The 18448-nt window shown below is 36.3% G+C and overlaps 1 protein-coding gene across 15 annotated transcripts in view; it reads left to right on the forward strand.

The window, feature by feature from the left end:
* The window catches only part of GPHN (gephyrin), a 439201-nt gene that overhangs the window by 73955 nt on the left and 346798 nt on the right, over positions 1 to 18448 (forward strand). For all 15 annotated transcript variants that reach the window (XM_036310162.1, XM_036310186.1, XM_036310177.1 and 12 more), the window contains exon 2: positions 15604 to 15682. In XM_036310162.1, the coding sequence (XP_036166055.1) occupies positions 15604 to 15682 (79 nt within the window). The remainder of the gene's footprint in view (positions 1 to 15603; positions 15683 to 18448) is intronic.

The following is an 18448-nucleotide window of genomic DNA, read 5'->3' on the forward strand; positions in this document are numbered from 1 at the left end:
ATGTGCTGATTGGTTAAATGATAAGACTTCCATCATCTTTTGAGGGTAGTCCCAGAAATATGCAGCAGAGATATCAGGATGCTATGGCAATTGTAATGAAGTATGGCAAGCCTGATTTATTCATAACCATGACATGCAACCCCAAATGGGAAGATATTGCAAACAATTTACAGTGCTGGCAAAAAGTTGAAAACAGACCTGACGTGGTAGCCAGAGTTTTTAATATTAAGCTGAATGCTCTTTTAAATGATATCTGTAAATTCCATTTATTTGGCAAAGTAATAGCTAAAATTCATGTCATTGAATTTCAGAAATGCAGACTGCCTCACGCTCACATATTATTGATATTAGATAGTGAGTCCAAATTATGTTCCTCTAATTCCCTTTCAATGTGCACGAATTTCGTGCACCGGGCCACTAGTAGTAATATATCCAGGGTGGATAGGAGTTCCAACCTATCAAAGATCATGCCCTCCTTTCCATTTCCCATACCATATAGATTGGTAACCTATGTTTATTTGCAGAGAATGAGATCTACTCACAGAGAAGCAGAGATTAAAGAGCTGAAGAAGCAAAGAGAATCCTGATGGGGTGGTTGATTCCCAGGTTTTAGACCCCATGTTCCTGAAGTGACCCTGAATCTGGCCAGTTTTTTTTATACTAGTATACCCTAGATATCTTATAATAACCCTATGCCACTCCCCATTTTAAAAGTTAAATTGTATCATTTACAAACAAAATAACTATTTTATCATACATAGTAATGTTTCCAGTTCATTTTTAAAGTTTATCTTCTGAGGAAGCTGTCTCTATTTTAATCCTCAAAAGAATTCTTTTCTGTGGACTGGAAAAATGTTATCAAGTCAGAGTTTTAGAGACAAATTTTTCACTTCAAGGGTTACTTGTATTTTTATTGCAACTCTTCTTGCAATATTGAACATATATTTATAGTCAGTTCAGGATTGGGGGTTGGGAGTTAGGAGGAAACCAGTGGAATCAACAAATGCTTGAGATTCCAGGCATGGGACAGCTCTTATAGTGTTAAAAAAGAAGTTTAGAAAATTCTCACTAAGGCATGGGACACAGCCATCTCCCTGAGAGGATCTTTTGCTTCTCTACTCTTTCACCTGAGCGAATCTGAAATGTGGGTGGAATTCTGGCTAGGTATCTTTTCCAGCCTGAGAATTCTTCTCGTGGAGCATTTTTGGGCAAGTTACCCCTCTCAATGTCTGTGACTCTTCCCTTCACCCTTCCCAAACCTATTGTCTGTCTGGCCTTAAATAAAATGTCAGTAGGGTTGATTTGCCTTTAGCCATTCACTTGACATCTGATAATTAAGAAATCTCAGTGTCACTAAAAATAAATTTGAATATCAGGCTAGTCACTTATTGTCTTTGGCCCTTAGTGTTCATATCTTTAAATGACTAAAGTTAGAATAATAGGCGCTCTCACAAGGTTTTTCAGCTCTAAGAATTCAACAATTCTAAATAAATTGCCTGGTATAATGAGTTATCTTTTCGGTTCACTTAAACATATTATTATTTTTTTAAAAAAATATATATATTTTATTGATTTTTTACAGAGAGGAAGGGAGAGGGATAGAGAGTTAGAAACATTGATAAGAGAGAAACATGGATCAGCTGCCTCCTGCACACACCCTACTGGGTATGTGCCCGCAAGCAAGGTACATGCCCTTGACCAGAATCGAACCTGGGACCCTTGAGTCCACAGGCCGACGCTCTACCCACTGAGCCAAACCGGTTAGGGTTTAAACATATTATTAAGTGCCTACTATGTACCAGTTATTGGACTAGATACCAAAGGGAATTAAATATAAGATTCATTTTCTGTCAATAGAGTTTAAACTATTGTGGGGAGAAATATTTCCAGAGAGAAAATATCAATTAAGAAACAGCATGAAATAGTGTTTCTCAAAGTGTGTCACATTCAGATACTTGGGATGATATTAGGATGTTAGGGGCAGAGCATTAAATAGTATCAAATCACATAAAAAGCTTTTCCCTTTTTAATGATTTTTCAGTCCTTTACATTATATGCATATACCTAAGCTTTTGACACCCCTTTAACATTTATCATTCTTCCTTTTTAACAAAGAGGTGCTTAGATGCAGAATATTCTGTAAGAAACATTCTCTGCTAGAATTTAATGAAATATATATTTACTGTTACCTTTTATTTATGGCAAGCCATACTTTTCTTATTTGTGGTAATGATAAAAGATTTTATTTGGAAGTTTTCATTTAAAAATGAGTTGATTAAATCTGGCTAACATTGTCAAGCTGGTATACTATTTTAAGAACTGCCAAAATTAATTATGAGTTTCTTCTCTTGTGTGGACTGTTTGAATTCTTTTGAAATATATCATGAGTTTTATATTTTTATTCATTAGTGTAATTGATCTGTAGTTTTATTTCTTTGTGTAGTTTTTTGTCAGATTTTGGGGTTAACGTCATACCTATTTTATAAGAATAATTAGGAAATTTCCTTCCTTTTTTAAACTGGTTATTTTTATTTAGGCAGTAATTAAGCAGAGGTTTGAGTATGTGCTTGGGCTAAATAATAATAAACTAGTAATGCTAATTATTAGTTACTGAGATTTTACTATGTATTTGACCATATTTTAACACAGTTCATTTACATTACTTACAGTAGTATTGTACTATAAAGATGTGCATACACTGAATTAGTAGATACTAAACCATTACTCCTAGAGGAATTACAGTGGTAGGTTATTGAGAGCCTTTGTTTACATTTTGGTCAGCTGGTCAATACATATTTAATGTGTTTCTGTTTAAAGACACTTTAGTATACTAAAGGCCTAGCACGTGAAATTGCGTGAGACCCCAGACCCACCGCACCACGGGACCCCAGACCCCACCGTGCTGCCACAGGGGCGGGACCCCAGACTCTGCTGCGCTGCCACGGGACCCCAGACTCCGCCATGCCTCGTTTGGTCGTTACAGTGTCACGGCGTTACGGCCACAGGCCTTTTATAATATAGACTAGAGGCCCAGTGCACTCGAACTCATGCGCGAGTAGCTCACTTCCGCTTGCCTTAGCTGGCCATCGCCCTGCCTGTCAATGCTTGTAGCTCACTGCCCCGCTCTCCGCCGCTCGTAGCCCTCTGCTGCTCGTAGCTCTCCACTGTTAGTAGCTCGCCGTCCCACCCTCCACCACTCATAGCTCTCCACCACTCAAAGCTCTCCGCTGCTAGTAGCTCCCGCCCTGCCCGCCGAGAAAGCCGCGGCTCATTTGGTTGTGATGGCATTATGGCATGATGGCCACAGGTCCTTTACATAAGAGACTAGAGGCCTGGTGCTTGAAATTCGTGCATGGGGGTGGGTTGTCATCCCGGCCTGCACCCTCTCCAATCTGGGACCCCGTGGGGGATGTCCGACTGCCTCTCATAATCCGGGACCACTGTCTCCTAACTGCTTGCCTGCCTGATCACCCCAAACCCTCTGCCTGCCTGCCTGATCACCCCTAACTGCTCCCCTACTGGCCTGATCGCGCCTAACCGCCTCTGCCTCGAGCCGCACCCAGGATCCAGGATTGTCTCCTGTGGCTGGTCGCAGGCACCCGGGACCTGGGCTTCCCTCCCACTGGCTGGCCACAGGCACCCAGGACCCAACCCGGCTTTGCACAGGCCGCAGCCACAGGCACCTGGGACCGTGGGGTGGGCGGTTTGTCCCTCTCCCAGGCCGCAGGCGCAGCTGCTGGTGCCTGGGACCATGGGGCATGCAGATTGTTCCTCTCCCGGGCTGCAGGTGCAGGCACAGTTGCTGGCACCTGGGACCGCAGGACGGGCAGCTTGTCCCTCTCCCAGGCCACAGCCTGGCCAATCCCCATTCCCCTCTCGCGAGCTCATTTGTGCCTGGCTGGTCCCCATTTCTCTCTCCTCAGTGTTGAGTATCTGAGCCATTATGACATGATGGCCTGAGGTTCGTGAGGACCATTTGCACATTAGCTCTTTATTATATAGAATAGTTGATTCATTAACATTGAATTTATGTCCAACCGCACTGTGATTTCATGCCTGAACAAAACTTATTCAACACATATTTTCTCCTTAACCCCTAGAGGTCAGGGAGCACAATTGCACTCCTACTGTCTTTCGCCAAAAGTGCTGGGAGCACTATTGCGCTCCTCCTGCAGTGTCCATTCTAAGTCTGATTTTATTAGTGATGATGATATTGCTAAATATGACAATTCTTGCTGTGAAGATGACGATTTTGTGGAAGTTATTGAATATGTAACTTCATTTACTTGCGATTCATAATTTTTTTCCTAAACTGCTGTAAAATCAGCAAAAATGCCTTGGCAATTTTAGCATAGTTCCTAGGATATTGGTTGGCACTCAAAGGGTTAAAGCATAAAACAACTTTCTTGAACTTTGGAACATTAATCAGCACTTCATCACTATGGTAGGGGACCATTCTAAGCAGCAAAATCAAAAAAAAGCACAAAAATGCAAAAGCACGGCACTGAATAGACTGTGAAAAGTATACTTATTTACCGTATATGAGTGCTGACATAAGCAGAGCATCACCTTATTCAACCTCAGCTGAGATCATGTGATTTAGGGAACTCAAGTTTTTCTTCACTCTACATGTTTTCAAATAATTGAAAAAGTTCTGCAAATATTGGTGTTAGGGTTACAAATAACTTTTAGTGAGTAGATGAATCCACAAGTACTGAATATGAATAATGAGGAGCAAGTGTACTTCTTTGTGTTCAATATGTATTCATTAGTCCATCCATCCATCCATCCATCCATCCATCCATCCATCCATCCGTCCGTCCGTCCGTCTGTCCGTCTGTTCGTTCCAGCAATCCTGTGAGATATGTACTGTTAGGTGATACACTCTGCAATGAAGAGGTTAACTGGCTTGCTCAGTGTTAGACATTTAGTGAGTGATGGAGTTAGGATATTACTGAAACTGATAGCAAAACATGGTATCTGCCTTTAGTGTCCCTTTCTGTCTAAAAGGGTTAATAAAGGGTTTTGCTAAAACAACTAAATTCAAGGTAATTTTTGTTACATAGCATATGCTAATACCACCAAGATACAATAGATATTCAAAGGAAAGATTTATTTCAAAGATCATGGAAGGTCTTTATGTAGGTAATGTTATCTAAAACTCAATAGACTTTCATTAAGAGCTTGTGAGGATGGAAGAGATCAACTACGGTAATTCAGAATGTGCTTTTTTCTATTTTTTTCTCCTCTTTCTCTCTCTCTCTCAATTGCTGGTTCTAGCCTTGTTGGAATAGGGAAGTGGTAGTGGAGGGTCAGCCTCTTTCGTTTTCAGTTTTCAGGATTTATCTCATCATTCTCTGATCATTTTTCAATTATCATCTCAAATTTTTTCTACTCTTGTACTATCAGAAAATAAGGCAATAGCACCCTTATTTGGAAAAGGAACATGGCAGTGTTTTAATGTAAATTTATTATGATGGATTAAGGAGTGAATGGAATAGTGTTAGTTTCTTATGGAATAAGGAGAAACACTGGCTGAAAGCAGGTGCCATTTCTGTAGTAGGATTGAAACAAGGGAGTGTTTTGTGACAGAGTAAAAAAAAATCAGGTAATTTTTAAAAATTGCTGAAGTACAAAGGTTTTTCCCCCCAGTCATATGGTACTTTTGTAAAACATTGGTCATCTTTTTCAGCTATATCTATTTAACCAAACCTAATTGCATCATAAAAAAACAACAGAAAATTAAGAGGAGAATTTTTTAGATTCTATTTTACTATTTATTTATTTACCAAATATTTTCATTTTAATGGGCAAAATTTTGACTACCTTCTTAGAGTTGGGCTCTTATAATTGAGTTTATAATATGTGTTATATGTATAATATAAGTTATTTGAGGCAAGAATTGTGGCTTTTCATCTTCTATATTCCTAATAAAGTTCCAATTACATAGAAAGCCCACAAGAAATGCTATTGACTAAATGAATATTCCAAAACCCTTTATTATTAAAATAATTATCTGATACATATAATAAGAAATGTGAATGTTAGTTTTGTGAGTGCGTGTGTGTGTGTGTGTGTGTAAATGTTAGTTTTCTTTGTTCATATTAAAGGATTCAGTTTACCTGTTACTTAGATCTTTATAAAATCTTAAGTTAACAAAGGAACTTTAGAAGTTATTTACTCTAATTCCATTTTAATACTTATAGTAATAAATATTTATTTCTGATAATAATATGTAGTTTAGTAATAGATAAAGTTCAAGGTCAGAAAGCAACAGAACATTTTAATATGACTTGTAAGTTTCTCGGACTCATATTTTAGGGAGGAGAAGTGGAAAACAAAGTTTAAGGATCACCAAGTCTTCAAAGGCCCATAAAATTGAACATTTTGAAATGAGAGTTATAGCTTACTTACTATTTATTCCTGGTTAAGTTCTTTTGCCCCTAAGAAATTGATTTTTGATCCAGTTTTCAATTTTATTCTCTGTCTATACACAGCAAGCTTATTAGGCTGAAATGTAAGATCATTGAGCATGTAGTTTACCAGAGAAGATTGAAAAATAGTTTTCTAAAGCATGGCATTACATTGTGAATCTCATAAGCTATGAAATCCTAGTGGAAATTTATATATGGGTAAAATCTAAAACAATAGGATTTTAAAAAATCAGACGTTTTAATTATAACAATAAAATTTGAGAAATGCAAAAAATAAGAAAAAATTCAAAATTCCTGTAACCCTTATATGCAGAATAATCATAACATTTTTAACATTTTAACATGTTTTCTTCCAGTTTTGTTTTCTCTGTGTATATAAATGTATGCATACAGATATTTATAATAATAAAAGCATAATATGCTAATTGTCTGAATGTCCTTACGGACGACCTTCCAGACGAAGCCGGGGCTGCGAGGGAAGCCCAGGTCCTGGGTGCCGGAGGGAAGCTGGTGCTGGCAGCCGGGGGAAAGAAAGCCTACTCTTGCACAAATTTTGTGCATCGAGCCTCTAGTGTGTATGTATTTTACAAGTTTGAATTACATTGTAAGAACTTGCTTTTTCTTCAACTTTATGGACATTTTCCCATGACATTAAAAATTCAGTAAAAAATAATTTTAACTGATCATATAATTTTCTGTTGAATGCTGTATAACATAACTAATCTCCAACAGTTATTAGTAGTACTATGCGGAGCATTATTATGTATACATTTTTATACATGATTAGCATTTTTTAGGATAAGTGGAATGGGATTTTAAGTCATATATTTATTATGCTTTACAACTATACTTCTATTTTATCTTAAATATTATTTATATCTTTAAATAAATATCTTGGGGATATTTATAAATACTTGATAATATGTCTAAAGTAAAATATTGTTTATTTTCATTATTATTCTATTTCCACATAGGTCAGTTGTAGATGTAATAAAGTAATCTTGTATTTCCTCAAATCTGAAAGCTTTAAATGTAAAGAAGGAAGCTTGTTATTTCTTCACAATTTGATTGTATATCTTATTAATATTAATATTCCCTGAAAAGAATATTCCTATTTTTTATGTTTGTCAAATAACTGTACATACTTTGTCCACTGTAACAATAATGCCTATGTGCTACCCTGTGAATGTGTTGTCATGGCCTTAGGGTATGAACACTTGGTTTCAGTATCATCCTGTATATCACATTGCGCACTTAAATTGTATTATCTATAATAATAAAAGCATAATATGCTAATTAGACTGGACAGCTGAACGACCTTCCAGACGTCATTCTGGATGTCCTTCCAGGTGAAACCATGGTGGCGGGAGCCAAGGCAGAGGTGGTTAGGGGCGATCAGGCAGGCAGGCAAGCAATTAGGTATGATCTGGCAGGCAGGCGAGCAGTTAGGTACGATCTGGCAGGCAGGCAAGTGGTTAGGGGTGATCAGGCAGGCAGAGTGATTAGGGGTGATCAGGCAGGCAGGCAGAGTGGGTAGGGGTGATTAGGCAGGCAGGCAAGCAGTTAGGGGTGATCAGGCAGGCCGGCGAGTGGTTTGGGGCATCAGGCAGGCAGAGGGTTAGGGGAAATCAGCAGGCAGGCAAGTGGTTAGGGACGATGAGGCAGGCAGGCAGAGTGGGTAGGGGTGATCAGGCAGGCAGGCAGGCGAGCGGTTAGGAGCCAGCATTCCCAGATTGTGAGGGGGATGTCTGACTGCCAGCAGTTGGACATTCCCCGAGGGATCCCGGATTGGAGAGGGTGTAGGCCAGGCTGAGGGGATTCCCCACCCTGCTGTGCATGAATTTTGTGCACCAGGCTTCTAAAATAAAATTCACAATATTATATAGGTAGTACACTTGGCCCTTTATATCTGTGGGTTCCATAGCCACAGATTCAACCAATCGCAGTTTAAAAAATATTTTAAAAAACAAAAGTTACATTGTTGCTGACATTTACTGAGTAGTTAGCCCTACCATGGTTAATGACATTTATAGATAATGACTTCTGATTCTTAGAAATTTTGTTAGAGTTCATACAAAGTATAAGTGGTAGAACCACTATTAGAATATAGGAACTTTAGCTCTAGAACCTGCATTTGTAAATATATGCAACAGGAATGAATATCAATATTCTTCTATTCTCATTTAAATTTATGTTTTGAAGTTTATCTCCTCTTGTGGATTATAATCTCCATTAGTGTAAAAGTTGAAATCTGCTATCTATAATATGTATGCAAATATTTGCATGTATATGTGTCTGTATGTATTTAGGTATAAACATATACCCACAAGCCCAATTTAATATTAAAAATATTAAAGTAGTTACTTAGTAGACATTAGGTAAAAAATAATATCCAACAAATGAAATCTTGTCTCTGGATATAATTGGAGTATAATCCTATATAATAAAAGTGTACTATGCAAATTGTCCCCTTGGCCTGGAGTTCTTCCAGGAGTTGGACCAGGGGTTTGGGCTGGCCAGGTGAAGGGAGGGAGTACCCAGCCTGCAGCCGGCAGCCGGCAGTCGGCAGCCCCTAGGGACCCTACCAGTGCACATGCACTGGGCCTATAGTTAAAACATAAATTTCAGTGTTTCTTTTTTAAAAAATACTTTAGAAAAACATTTTACTATTTTCTTCAGAAATTATTCCATTATGTAACTGTTTGTACTCTGAAGTGCTTATGTCTAATTTCAAATTACTCTTTAGTTTTAAGTCAATATGTTTGTTATTATTAAGATAGACAATAGTTTGTCCTTATAAAGCCATTTAAGTAATCAGAGCAGTTTTAATAATTGTGAATTTAACCTTGAATAGAAATTTTTCAGATAAGAAAATAATATATAATTCAGGGATATGAAGGGTTTTTACTAGTAATTTAGTTTTATGTTATTTTTCTTCTTTAAAAGTTATATTAATGCAGTGATGATTGCTTTATTCTCTTGAATATAAAGCATTATTTTCATGGCCAAAGCCCTTAACCAATATAAATCTTTTTTTGTTTTAACAGTATTACTGTAAATGCAACAAAACATAAGAATAATCTCATTGCTATTTGGAGTACTTTGTGGCAAATGTCAAATCTTTGCTGATGCTTTTATAGCAGTTCCATAACAAGGTTATTTTTAAAACAAACAACATACAAAACCAAAAGTTCAGCATTAATTGGATTGACACTCCAGTTATAAATGAACACTTCCAGTGCAAATCTTGAGAAAATTTGGCATTAGACTTCAGCATACTCTGTTTCTAATAGGTTAAGTGTTTTTAGTATTATATTGTGCTAAGGAGAAGAATCTCAGTGCTTAAACATCTTCAAAGCTATATAACTTAATATTTACTCTTTTGAAAATTTTACAATGGGGAAAAGGAGGACATATGTAATACTTTCAGCAATAAAGAATTACAAAAAAAGAAAAAGAAACTTTTAACCATCAATTATCAACTCAAATACCTGCATCTTTCGCTCTCTAATCTCCCTATCATTGACCTGCTAGAGCATCGTTCTCTCTTAACGGGCACATCGTAGTGCTTCCATGCTATTCTTCACATTACTGTCAGATTAGTTCTGATCCTGTCATTCTGAAACTTGAATGTGCAGAATGATTCCCTATTCCCCAGTGTGTTTTCTTTGACCTCAAATTTCAGGCTTTGCTTTTATCTTCCACTTGTATTTTCAGATTTATCTCGTATTATTATTTTTTTTTTGACATTATACTTAAGCCAAAGTGTTCCCTAATTAGCCCAATACCAGCAATACTCTTATGATATTTTAATACTGTTTTCTTTTAATGAAGTGGCCTTTCCTTGCCTTTGCATGTCCAAAATATACCAAATGTTTCCAATTCTAATGACTTTTCCATGAAGACCTTCAAACTAAGTTATCCCTTTAACTTTTTCTTTTATAAAGCTCATTTTCTCTCCTGTAGTTCCTCTACATACCTGCTACTTATTTGTTTTTTAACTTTTCATTTTGGAAAACTTAAGGAATGTACAAAAGTAAACACTACATATATACACCTCATGTATCCACCACCCATATATAGCAGTTATCATTATGCTATTCTTGTTTCATTTATATCTCCCCCAACTTTCCACGTTCCACTCAGTTATTGTCAATTCTTTGAGGTAAATCTTACATATTTTAAATTCATGAGTGTTAGCTGTACAATATTGACAATTAAGTGCATACATTAATCCCCTTCCCCTTTCATAATATAGAATGTTTCCATCTCTTCAGAAAGTTTCTCATTCCCCTTTCCAGTCGGTACTCCCATCTTGAGACAGCACTATTTAATTTTTTTCACCTTATGTTTGTTATACAAGTGGGGTCGGTGCTATCAGTGGGTGGGAGTGGTGGTTGCTGCCCCGATCACCCCTCAGGAGCAGAGGAAGGTAGAGAAGCCCTCCAGGGCGATCAGAGCCAGCAGCCGCTGCTCGCACCCGCTGTTGGTACTGAGTGATCAGGACCGGTACGGGGCACTGCGGCACATGGGAGCAAAGAATTTTCAGTAACCACCAGAGGCTCACCCCGATGACAGAGACCAGCACTCCACCTTGGTCTGCAGCTTCCACTCACCTGCTCCACCATCCCTCTGTGGCAAAGCCTTCCATGTTCTGCACACGCCCCCTGGTGGTGATCGGTTGTTCGGTTGTTCAGTTGTTCCGGTCTATTTATATATTACCCTTTTATTACATAGGATTATATCAATTATGTAGAATACTATATTATACTTGTTACAAGTGAGAAAATGAATGTGAAATGCTTTTAGCACATAATAAATGTCAACTGTTACCTTAACCAGAAAGGTTAATATACAGAAAAAGGTACTTACGATAAGCTAAGAACCCTGCTACAGGTCCATTTTACAAATATTTAAGTTTATATTGAGTTTGAATGCTGACTCTTGTTGACCGAAGACAAATTGTGATTTTCATCTTAATAGAGAGTAGAAGTAATATGGTTCTAAGGTGTGTATGTGTGTGTGTGTGTGTTTCAGCTTCTGTAAAATTTTCTTTAGTAAAATTTCTTCTAGTAATTTTTGAAGCAACATAATATGTAAAACAAAATTAGAGTTCTTTAGCTGAAGAGAACAAAGGATGTCATTAATCTGAAATACTGCCATAGAACCCATGAGATATGAAGTGCAGTTAACTAACCACTTAACTAGAAGATCCCCTAAAGTTTCATTCAACTTTTGAAAACTTTAATTTTAATTGTCTTTTATTTGTTTTAAAGTTATGGAAAGTTTTTCATATATTCTGCATGAGAATCCAGAATATATGAGAAATCAATGAGAACTATCATCAATATGGCATAGTGGTTAAGAGTGCAGGCTTTGGAATTTTAGGGTCTGGATACTCCCAGTACTGCTATTCATTAAATATATGATCTCTAGATCCTTAATCTCTCTTAGTTTACCTGTAAAAGGGGGATACAAATAATAAGTATATCACCGGATAATTATGAAGATTAAGTGAGATGTGGAAAATGAAATACTTAGCATATCTTGATTATAGGTCCAAAAAATGAATATTTATAGAAAAAAATGCATGTAGTTGCATAAGAATTCTGCTAAAAAATACATTTTACAAACATTTGTTATTAATTTTCCTTTGTTACCCTTCAAGTTATGTTAATATAAACAAAATTGATATGCAAATTTATAATTTTCATGGTACTGCCATAAAGTTTGTGACTATGTTTCTATTGTAATCTCTTCTGTTTTATCTGACCTTTGATTTTGTGTGATTTACACATTAAAAAGTATGTTCACTTCTTAATTAAAAAGTACAATATCTTATCTATAATTCAGAAATAGTATTTGTTGCATTGGTGAAAAAAAATTATAACTAAAATTTTTTTTTTATTAGGTAGCCAAACTTTCAAAATTTTTGTTAAGAAACGATTTCTCTAGATTTCTTGCTGTTTTTAACTTAATATAAGGATGTGACATGAATTTTAGAAAAGGGCCTTTTTTTTAGTAAAACTCATTTCACAGATAGCTGACTAGCAAGCCTTTAAAGGATCAAAGGTTTATTTCATTTTAATTAAGCCTACCAAACCGACAGGCTCCTAATGTTTATAACTAAGCACTTGCATTTGCCAAATTGGGCAAGAAACTTTATGAGAACAAATTTTATAATATAATGCATTATTATGCTTTCAATTTTAGTTCAGCTCAGCTGAAAACCAACTTTTCATAAAATTTGCCAACATTTCCTTTTTTGGTCTTACTCATTTAATGGTATAATAAAGAACATTTTTGTTAAAGTTATGAAAAGCAGAAAATTTGTCTCAAATCAACAGATTGAGATCAGTGTCTATTAAATATGGAATAAAAATTATATATTAATTAAAATCACTTACTCATTGCAAAAAACATGGGGATTTTGAGGGTAATTAATAAGAATTCCAACCTTTTTCAACTTTAAATATTTTTAAAGTTATATTGTTCTTTTTATGTAGATTATAAATGGCTCATATATATGTATCTACATATATATTTAACTTGAAATAGAAACTAATCACTTAATATTTATGCTTACCTAATATAAAATCTATACTAATAAAAGGGTAATATGCTAATTAGACCGGATGGACCAGACGTCTTCTGGGTGTCCTTCCAGACATCTTTCTGTACAAAGCCATGGTGGTGGGGCCAAGGCAAAGGCAGTTAGGGGTGATCAGGCAGGCAGGAAGAGTGGTTAGGGGCTATCAGACTGGCACGGGGGAGTAATTGGGGCAATCAGGCTGGCAGAGGAGAGCGGTTAGGGGCAATCAAGCCAGCAGGGGAGCGTGGTTAGGGACATCAGGCAGGCAGGCAGAGGCGGTTAGGGGCGATCAGGCAGGCAGGCAGAGGTGGTTAGGGGTGATCAGGTCGGCAGAGTAGAGCAGTTAGTGGTGATCAGGCTGGCAGGGGAGCAGTTAGGGGCATCAGGCAGGCAGGCAGAGGCATTTAGGGGTGATCAGGCAGAGGCCGTTAGATGCGATCAGGCAGGCAGGCAGAGGGGTTAGGGGCAGTGAGGCAGGTAGGCAGAGTGGTTAGGGGTAATCAGACAGGCAGGCAGGTGAGCGGTTTGGAGCCAGCGGTCCCAGATTGTGAGGGGGATGTCTGACTGCCGGCAGTTGGACATTCCCCGAGGCTTCCCAGATTGGAGAGGGTGCAGGCTGGGCTGAGGGACGCCCCCCTCTCATGCATGAATTTCATGCACCAGGCCTCTAATATTATATAAAGCTTTATTTTGCCTTTAATTTTAGAATAAATATTTTATCAAGATATAGATTTTTAGATTCTCAGATTCTCCTCTGTCACCCAGCATTTTAAACATGTCATTCCATTGTCTTCTGGATTCCATAGTTTATGTTGAATACTCAGCTGTAAGTTTTGCTTTTCCTTTGGTGGTTCGATGGTGATGTGTCCTTTTTCTCCCCTAGCTGTATTTAAGGTTTTCTTGTTTTATTTAATTTTCAGCATTTTACTGCTGGATGTGATTTTCTTTCATTTTTTCCATTCTTGGCTTGGCTATACTTCCTGAGTCAGTGAGTTAATGTATAGTTTCAGTTTTGGTGTATTCTTAGCTTTTTTTTTTCCTGAAAGTATTACTTCATCCTCATTCTCTCTCCTCTTCTCAACTACAGTTACATTGGGTTGTTTGATTCCCACATGTCTTTTATGTTTTCTTTTCCTCATTTTTTCTCTCTCTCTGTGCTTTAGTTAGATATTTTCTGCTGATCTCTTCAAGTTCACTAGCCTGCCTTTTGCAGTGTTGAGTCAGCTATAAAACTTACCCACTGATTTCTCAATTTCACATATGGTATTGTTCAGTTCTAAAATCAATATTTAATTCTTTTCATAGATTTAAATTACCTGTTGAATTTTTCTTCTTTTCTTCTATGAACACTTCCTGTGCCTTCTTTAACTTTTGTTAAATAGTTTTCTTAAACTTTTGTTAAAAAGTTTATCTTCAAAATCTGTATCATGTATAGGTCAGCTTATAGGTATTATTTTTTCTATTATTGATCATATTTTGTGGCCCTTCCCATGTTTCATAATTATTATTGTATACCAAATACTGTTTACATAGGATAATAAGATTGATGTAAATGTTATTTTCTTGCCTATATTAGAAAGAAATGATGAAGTGCTAATTACCTTAACTCAACCATGAATTGAGCTGGGTGACTTGAGTGACACCTTAAGATATACCTCGTACCTCTGGTTTTAAATGTCTTAAAAGCAAGACCTATTCTGTTGTGTGTATTTCTCTTTGGTGTGACTATACTTAATGAACTGTGACACTATGGGAGATATTGCTCTAACTTTTGGGTTTTGCCTCCTCTTTTTCATTCCCCACTCTTAAGGTAGGGTGCTTTTGGTTGAAAACAAATGTCTTGAGGGGAGACCTGTTGAAATTCTATACTATATAAGTGATAGGTGCTAACTGTTATAGTGTGACTTTGACTCCTAATCACTATAACACTACAGAAAACATTTCTGGCTCAGTCTGTCCTTTCCCAATCTATTCGTGTAGTCCAAGTCCTCAACAGATCTCCCAGGAGAAAACTGTCTGTGTTTGGAGAAATCCAAAAGGTTCCAATCTGTCATACCAGTGCATGAACCATAAAAAGCTATGCTGGTTTCTCTTTTCCTGGGTGGTGTCACTCTTTCTGAATCTTAGCTTGTGTATAAATGGCAAATCTCCCAGAAATGAAAGCAATCAAGAGTCCGAATTTACCTAAGAATAGATATTACTTTTCTCTTAATTTATTTATTTTACTACCATTGCTTTTCAGTATATTTAAAAATATGATTTGGGGAGATAATTTATCTTTTTTTTCTAGTTGTTGTGGAAGCAGTGACTTGCCACTATGTACTGGTAAATTAGTTTGTAAAAATAACAAAATTTTGACTCACAGGTTTACTCTTTTATATACTGCACTTTATATAAAGTTTGTGTGTTAATATTTGTTGCTAAATATACCAGGCTTAGAGATTGACCAATATTGCTATTTGGAAAAACTGTATCATGACAGACCATTTTGATTTCAAAATTTGTTTTGTCAGCAGTAATTTAAATGAAATGTAAACAAAAATTAATTTTCTTTTTCTTTCCCCCTTTCCTGTTTAGTGAGTGATAGTTGCTTCAGGAATCTTGCAGAAGATCGCAGTGGGATAAATCTCAAAGATCTCGTACAAGATCCTTCTTTGTGAGTATTGGCTTTTAGTATTAATTATAATTTAAAAGTTTATGGTTGGTGTGATTTTTTTCAAAAAAGTTGTGACAGAACTGCTTTAAGGTTGAGCAAAATTTTATTTTCTGATAATTTGTGTTACATATATTGAAACACATGGAACAGTTTAAACAGAGGTGAAGTTATGGAAAAATTACTTTTTAGAAATATAAGAGATTTTAGAAGACAGGATAGTGTTATGATTACTGATTGACTTTCAAGGGGTAGGGCTAATGGCTGATGATATCTTGCCAATATGGCAGTAGATACTAGGCAGGGAAGATGATTAGTAGTTTCTTTGCTTGGAAAGGTGAATTTATTTACATCAATTTTAAGCTTTTGTGAATAATTTATAAGCATAATTACAAATATGCATAAAATAATTCGTAATAACAATATGTAATAATTTACCATAACAATATACTTTTCATGTTTTACATAAGAGAGCTGTGTATAGCCCAAGATTTTTGAAGAATTTTAAAGGTTTTAATTTTTAATGTTCTTGTTCATGTGGCAATTCTTACTTTAATATAATGTCACTTTCTATTCCTTGAATTAATTTATTTTTGCAGTTGTATATTTACTGGGAATTGTGTATACTATTTTCTATATGAACATACCCTCCCAGATCACCTTTTATTGGGGAAAAAAAAAATCAAGACTAGTTAAGCCTTGGGCAGCAGAGAAAAGAAAATTGAGTGCTTAGCAGTGTTTTCTTTCAACTATTTTTCTTAATCTCTCTTTTTTCCTAATCAAAAGGATTTCCCATATTCTTTCTTCAGGGTGTTTATTCCAATGAAGACTGACAGTTGTCCTTTCAGTCCTATAAATAATTAAGAATATAATTAGTATATGTGAATATAAATATTCCTAGTCAATGTTGAGTAATATTTATTTAAACAAATCAATTAAATCCATTATTATTTATAAGTTGTATTTTTGTGTAATAGGATTATATATCTGTTTAATGCAATATTTGTGGAAAATAATATGCTCCTGTGGAATTTATCGATATAAAAGCTGTGGAGAATTATACTTCAGCTAGAGGCCCAAAGCACGAAATTTGTGCAGGTGACTTGGCCCTGGCCCCCACCCACTGCCACTGTAGCCGGGGGCCTCTGCTGCCTTGGCTGCCTCTGCTGCAGCCCCCCACCCGCTGCAGCTTTGTCCAGAAGGAAGGACGTCCAGTATAATTAGCATATTATGCTTTTATTATTATAGATAGTAGATTAAAATAATGAATAATAGTGTTTTGAGAGAAATTGGTACTTCTTTCCAGAATGTAGAATATTTATCATGTAACCTGTAACTAAATTCTAAATCTAACCTTAGTATTTTAAGAAAAAATTAGATCACTACTGCATTGAATGGACAAAATAATTTTGAGTTTTCTGTTTGAAAATACCCAGATACTATCTTAATTCAGAATTATTTTCTTAACTTGGCATTAGCCTAGAATGTAAGAATTTAGTGAAGCTCGGTCAGTGTGGCTCAATAGTTGATCATCAACCTATGAACCAGAAGGTCATGGTTCGATTCCCTAAGAGGGCACATGCAGACTTAATCCCCACTGTGGGGCATGCAGGATGCAGCTGATCAATGATTCTCTCTCATCATTGATGTTTCTATCTCTCATACCCTCTCGCTTCCTCTCTGAAATCAACAAAAATTGTATTTAAAAAAAGAGAATTTAGGGGAAAATACTTTTTTATTTTGCCTTTGCCACTTGGATTTGGAAAGAACTTTTTCTTTAAGATTTATGTAAGTCTTTCAAAACTCAGGAAGAATAAAAAAAAAACAAACAAACCTGAATAGGCCGATAACTACCGATGAAATTGAAGCGGTACTCAAAAAACTTCCAGCAAACAAAAGCCCTGGTTTGGCTGGCTTCACAGGGGAGTTTTACCAAACATTCAAAGAAGAACTAAAACCTATCCTCCTCAGATTATTCCAAAAAATTCAAGAGGAAGGCACACTTCCAAGCTCTTAGCTAGTATTATCCTAATCCCAAATCCAGATAAAGACACTACAAAGAAAGAATTACAGGCCAATATCCCTGATGAACATAGATGATAAAATCCTCAACCAAATTCTAGCAAATCGGATCCAGCATTATGATCATACACCATGACCAAGTGTGATTTACTCCAGGGCTGCAAGGCTGGTAAAATATCCGCAAATCAATAAATGTGATCATCACATAAACAAATTGAGAGACAAAAATCACATAATCATATCAATTGATGCAGAAAAAGCATTTGACAGAATCCAACACCCTTTCTTGATAAAAACTCTCAGCAAAGTGGGAATAGAGGGATCGTACCTCAACATAATAAGAGTCTTATATGACAAACCTACAGCCAACATCATACTCAATGGGCAAAAAGTAAAACCGTTTCCCCTAAGAATAGGAACAAGACAGGGATTCCCACTTTCACCACTCCTGTTCGACATAGTACTAGAAGTGCTAGCCTTAGCCATCAGACAAGAAGAAGAAATAAAAGACATCCAAACTGGAAAAGAAAAAGTAAAACCATCATTATTCACAGATGACATGATATTATACATAGAAAATCCTAAAGACTCCATCAAAAAAGCCACTAGACTTAATAAATATATTCGATAATGAGCTGGATAGAAAATTAACACCCAGAATCTATGGCCTTTTTATACACCAATAATGAAATCACAGAAAGAAACCAAAAACAATCTCATTTACCACTGCACAAAAAAAAATTAAGA

The sequence above is a fragment of the Myotis myotis genome, unplaced genomic scaffold (assembly GCF_014108235.1).
Source record: "Myotis myotis isolate mMyoMyo1 unplaced genomic scaffold, mMyoMyo1.p scaffold_m19_p_1, whole genome shotgun sequence".
NCBI classification, from domain to species: Eukaryota; Metazoa; Chordata; class Mammalia; order Chiroptera; family Vespertilionidae; genus Myotis; species Myotis myotis.